Below are 6,000 nucleotides of genomic sequence, written 5' to 3'. Positions count from 1 at the left end.
GTTGAATTGAAGCTTTTACTTTTTCTCTATTTCCTCCTTTTCCGATTTTCCAACATTTCCTCTTTTCCTACCACTACGTTTAATTACAGGGTTTGCGATTTGATGTTATCAGTTTGTCTTCATTTAATTTTTAACCGTCTCCTTTTCTCGTGCCACCCTTTTATTGAACTTTTTAGTACAGTTTAAATTTTTTCAGATTAATAGCATGAAGTGAAGTGTACAAGTCCTGGAGCACGGACGACAGGTGGTAGGAATATGCGCGAATTATCAATTATTCTGGTTATTAGCCTTTCTTTGTTTGGAGTAAGTCTGAAAACTGGGTGATGTTATCTATTCAGCTTTTTTCAGATTGTATTGTCATGGGAGGAGCAAAATCACATCGAAAATGGAGCAGCAGTATGGGGTGCAAAGGCCCCTGATTACAGTCTGGCCTCCACTGATCCTGGAACCACTATTTTCATCCGAAGCTTGATTTTCGTAGATAACAAAACGGTATGTTTTAAAAACTTTGAAACATATTTTATCAAAACCATGTTGTTTCAGACAAATTACTATGAGTTTGACATGTTACGTGTCAAGAAGAACATTATGGAGATGGTAGACGAGGCCAATCAGGTAATTTAAATATTCCAGAAGTTTACACAGTCTCTATTATTATTGCAGTACTTGAACCAACTCGGAGTTGGTCTAATTGTTGTCGGGATATTGCAAACAAATCGAGAAGATCTCAGTCTACAGTCTTTCCATGAATACAGAAATGCCAGGTACACTCAATATTACAGGGACTTCCTAATATAAATATGAAAATTTCAGAGTTCACAAACTTCCGCCTCACGAGTTTGCTACTCTTATTTCTTACAAGTACGCTGGGGGACTGGCATACGTCAACGGAATGTGTTCATCTCACTCAGTGTCTCTTTCAGGAGTAAGTTTTGCCCATTTGATTCTCATTAAGGCGCCTGTGACATAAAGGTCATCTAGATATGATGGAACGCGACAGTTAATTGTTTGGACGGTGTCTCCAGTTTTATAGTTTTCTTTTCCTTTTTTGAAGAGAAAAACGCCGCAGTTTATTATTGTTGATAGATTATTAGATTGTGTCGGTATGTATTATAAAAGCAATTTTATTGTCGGTAAGCACACTTGAATTGTTGTTCATAATATGTGTTCTGCTTTTCATGCATCGCCGATAATATGGTTCTTCCTTAAACATGCTCTCAACAATTTCGCTCACAAGAAGACGTGACGAATGAAGGGCACGCGTAATTTGGCTCTCAAATTAGCTATTCGCAATAGTGAGAAGTGCTGCCTCGAAGAGTCTCCCCATCTCCATTTCCGCGCGGAAAATGGGATAAAGCCTAATAGTCCAGATTCGTAATAAAAGAATAGGCATGGGAATTGCATATCATTGCGTCGTTTCAAATAGTGGGAAATGAGAAAAATGATGAGAAAGAGTTTGTGATTTTCAGTTCTATCCAAATGAGCCAAGGGCAATGGGATCGATTTTCTTCCACGAGGTGGCTCACCTGGTTGGAGTTCCCCACCGAGATGTTAATGAATCTCTCTATGTGCCTAACTGTCAGTGTACACCTACAGATTCGGCAAAAGAGGATGGGTGTTTGAAAATACCGTAAGTTTAAGATAGAGTTTGCAGTTCTAGAGGAATATATTTTGTTTTAGTGGTTTCGATCACGATTGCACAGTGCAACAATTCGTCAACACAATCTACAAGAACAAGTGCATTCTAAAAGAACCGATTTTCAAAGAGTGAGTTTTTTTTCTTTCTCTCATTTGTCTTACTTTTTTCCCCACCCTATTCATGCACCGCTTTCCCGCGACTAGTTGAGGTTAGGTTGGCCATAAGTGAAAAGTACACTTTGTGGCATTATTGTCAACCTAAGATGGTAATCAAGAAAGAGCAATGCGTGAATGTGTGTGGGTGTAGTGTGTTGTCTCCAAACATGACACCGCGCAAACAATTGATATTGTAGGAGTGAGCCGGTCTGTGGAAATGGAGTTCTCGAAGACGGTGAAGACTGTGATTGTGGGTTGCCGGGTCGGTGTGCCGACCTCAATTGCAAACCGCACACTTGCCGATTCTTCATGCATCCGTTCTTTTTGGTATGTTTCATTGCAGATTTCTCGAAAATTAATAATGGGAAATTTCTATTTATACTTATCTTATTATCCACCCTACCAGATGAGAAAGATTTTATAGAAACGTTGTTGGAGTATTTAACATTTCAACTTCTCATCATCTGTCAGGTTGTTGAGAGATTCGAAATGTTATTGGCACCAGTTGATTGGGACATTTGAGAAACAAAATAATGTGGTAGGATTTAGGATTAGTTTGAAACTTTAGAACTTGAGGAAACGTGATTTTGTCTGCTACAAAACAGATACAAGCTTGACTATAGATAGCAGTAAATTACCGAATACTGTTTCCGATGTAAGATTTAGTATACCTCCTGCTGTGATACCTTCTCTTACCACCAACCAGTTTTTGCTATTGAACATCAACTCAACCTGTAATTTGTGACCCGAATACCAATTAATCTTCCTACATTCATATTCTAATCCTACCATTATAAGGTGAACCGAAACAACAACAACTTGCCATTGAACCTGAGATGTTCACGTTCCAATCCATCAATCTTTCTCTCAGTCTCTCAATTTTCTCTTCTTCTGTCAGTTATGAAAATTACTCGCAAATCCGTTGCGGCGTGCTGCGGACCAAGGTAATAGATCAATGCGAGTAATGAGAGAGCGCGCCAACTGTTGCGCTTCGTCTGTCTCCGCCTCGATATCCTTGGAGCCCTTAAGTCGAAGGTCATCTCAAAACATTCGGATAGACTGTCAAGTGTACTCTCACTCTTTTAATCCAACAGGTTTTACTTTCTTAGATTTCTGTTTTGTGTCGCGTATTCCATTGTCGCGCATATTGATCCTTGTCTCACATATCTTGACGACATATTCATTCAATTGATGATGACTATCTTTATTAGTGGTTTTTGTACATGAATTCTCTCAAGTGGCGCATAGAGTAGATCACATTAAAACATATCGCCATTTTTACGAGATCTATCTATCTAAGCAGATGGGCGAGTGGCGAAACATTCCTCGCTTTCATATGACCATCTTTTTGCCCGTCTGTTCATGTAAATCTCTTCATTACTTATGTCCTTGGTCCGTGTCACTGGTAATTCCAATTTTCCTTTTTTGTCGCATCCTCGAATTTCATTGAAACTTTGTGTTGGTGCAATCGGTCACACTTACGCTTGACAAGCGAGTTGAAATGTTGTACGAAACATCAATGGGTGCCGACGGGAACCCCGTGGAGAAAAATAGGGAAAAATACGTCCCGAGTGGTCGCTGAATGTTTACGATGACTAGTAACACAGCTGTTATCTTCTTGTCCCCCGGCCCCGACACTTCTTCGAATTCCACCTGTCTTCGTTCCCGTTTTCGCTCATTCATCGATTCAATTCTATCTCCTTTTCTATTCTAATTCATTCTCACTCCTTTCCATATCCCCCGAACATTTGAACCCATTGATTTATTTGAATTCGAGTTTCCAATTTATTCTTTTTTCAGGTTCTTGTTCTCGTGTCCTTCATCTTTTTCTTCATTGTTGCTACCTGGCTGATTGTTCGAAACTATACCGGAACAATGCTAAACTGCTTCAAAAAGTACAAATCGAAACACGAACGAGGATCAGCAAGCCCATATACTAATGGACAAATCCAGATTTTGGCTGCTAGCCCTTATCAGAACAGAAAGATGTCGCATTCCTCGGTAAGAATTTATTCGTGAAAGTTCAAATTTTTGAAAGTAATGGTTTCAGATCTCGGGGAGCAACACAATACTTGTTTCAAATGATTCTCGATTTGCAACAATCCAAAGACCGAAGGTTCCTCCGCCACCACCACCGTAAGTTTTTATTTTCAAAGTTTAATTGAATAAGATAGTTTTTAGACCGAAAACCACCATCCAAGTAGTGGCCCCTGGCGCTGGACAACCTTATGAAACGAATAAAGTATTCGGATCCTATCGTGAAAGCTTCTATGATGACTTCTCAGGTAATTTCCATCAAATTTCGTGAACAAATCGAGAGATTTCTTTTATTTTCTAATTCTTAACTATGCTTATTTCCAGATGACGAATTCGAAGAACCAGAAGTGCCATCCGCATACCCTCTGCCTCCTGGTGTGCCAACTTGCCCATCATATCCACCAAATGCTCCAATAAACCGAGTAACGGTGAGTGAGAAGAGGGTTTACAATCGCTTTGTCACACTTTTGCTAGGAGGTCTGACCTTTTGGTAATTTGATAGTTTACGGGAGATACTCGTCAAGAGTAACGCCTGATTGATTGGAATTTACGAAATGAGAAACGTTTGGATATCAAAACAAAAAATGAATGTTTCAAGAAACAATTAATCAGATAAAAATCGATAAAAGTATCAAATTCAATTTTTCAAAACGTTTTGATTTTATATATCAAAAAATTTAAAAATAATTGGCTACTTTTGGGCCTGATCAGAGTTTCTGTGGCAATTTCTGGCATCACGCTTGTCAGTCTTAAAAGTTATTCATTTTCCTTTCAGGTCGAACTCCAATCCCCTCGTACCAATAGCACTGCAACAACATCCAATTCTACATCGTCCTTCTCATTTTAAGCCAAAAAAAGAACGATTGATTCTACCAGGAAGCACAAACATTCCTTCAACGCTCATCGCTTTGCAACACATCGCACATTTCATTTTCGAGCGAGAGCCATTTTCAACATTCATCTGTCAATTCTTTTCCTGTGTGATTAAAAGGGTTCTTTGTTCTTACCCTTCCTTATTTCCTCTCTTTTTCTATCCTGTTGATTCCTATGGGTTGTATGTGCAAGATTGGCTCTCAATGCCTACATTTTGTTAAGTTTTTATGTTTTCTAATTTTCTCATTCTGATTCTAATCAGTCACCAAATGCCGGTGACTTATCACTCACTTCCATCCCAGCCACAAATCTTTTTTACTTGAACAATTTTCGTTGCTCACCGATCCCATCAATTTTTCAATCTGGTGCTTATGCCTTTCTACGTTTTTATTTTAAAAAATCCTCATTTTCTGCCTTTCACTTTCCAAACACCTCATCCTCTCAATTTGCTTCAAACTTAAATTCTGATTGGTGCAATTTTTACTGTATGTACGAATTGATGACGTGTTTACAATAAATTCCATTCTTTTTGCTATTTCCTCAACGGAGAAAAGTTAATTAGTCGGAGTCAACTCAACAAAAAAAGATGAGCTGGAAGTGTAACGAATGGAGAAAAAATGAAGCGTCAGGAGCAAAAACATTTCTCATTTTCAATTTCAAATTGCGAAACATGTTCCTCTTAACGCTTTCCTCAACACAACCCCCCATTCCAATTTTTTGAACCTATTTTTTCTTGAGCATCATGAAGACAACACCACCGAGCTCAAAATGTTTCATTGTCACGCGATCCCAAATCCTATAGCTGGAAGTACTTCAGATTTGTTTCACTCGAACACGCAACCCTTTTCTGATGAAAACCGGCATCATGGATTATTCATTTTGAAGCAAAAACAAACATATCTAAGGCTAGAAATCAATATTTTTATGTTGAACTTCCTAAAATGAATTTCCTAAACGGATAATAAAACTTGATAGCCCGGTTACGATAATTTTTTTTTAGCTGACTCCGATCATCACATTTGTTATGTTTAGTATTTTTATGAGCATATCAAAAACTCAAAACAGCCTTGCAATGACCACTTTCGGCAATTTGGAATTCCATTCCAAATCTAGAATTCTGAATACTACAACCAATTTTCTACATGACCAACTTCATTTTTCCATTTTTACATCCATTGTTCTTCGCATTATATATCTTTTTTGTGAGAGTTTTTTCTCTTTACTTCAATCTCGATAGAACCCGCTTCTTCTATTCAAAAAGTACAGTTCTAAATCAAGTTCCTATATCTTGCGTAG

The 6,000-nt window shown here is 38.2% G+C and overlaps 1 protein-coding gene across 1 annotated transcript; it reads left to right on the top strand.

Annotated features, from left to right (window-relative positions):
* Window positions 1-255: 255 nt before the first annotated feature.
* GCK72_024527 (uncharacterized protein) lies at window positions 256-4,678 on the top strand (the record flags this gene model as incomplete). The annotated part of the gene is made up of 13 exons (XM_003117499.2): window positions 256-303; window positions 349-492; window positions 544-615; window positions 664-764; window positions 814-925; window positions 1,470-1,630; window positions 1,681-1,767; window positions 1,992-2,121; window positions 3,595-3,795; window positions 3,845-3,930; window positions 3,976-4,079; window positions 4,156-4,259; window positions 4,607-4,678. 13 exons carry the CDS (start codon window positions 256-258, stop codon window positions 4,676-4,678), a joined length of 1,422 nt encoding a protein of 473 aa, XP_003117547.1.
* Window positions 4,679-6,000: the final 1,322 nt, after the last annotated feature.

Source organism: Caenorhabditis remanei, chromosome X, assembly GCF_010183535.1.
Source record: "Caenorhabditis remanei strain PX506 chromosome X, whole genome shotgun sequence".
In the NCBI taxonomy this organism is placed as follows: Eukaryota; Metazoa; Nematoda; class Chromadorea; order Rhabditida; family Rhabditidae; genus Caenorhabditis; species Caenorhabditis remanei.
Note: the sequence above shows the minus strand (reverse complement) of the source record. Positions and strands in the feature narration are given on the sequence as shown.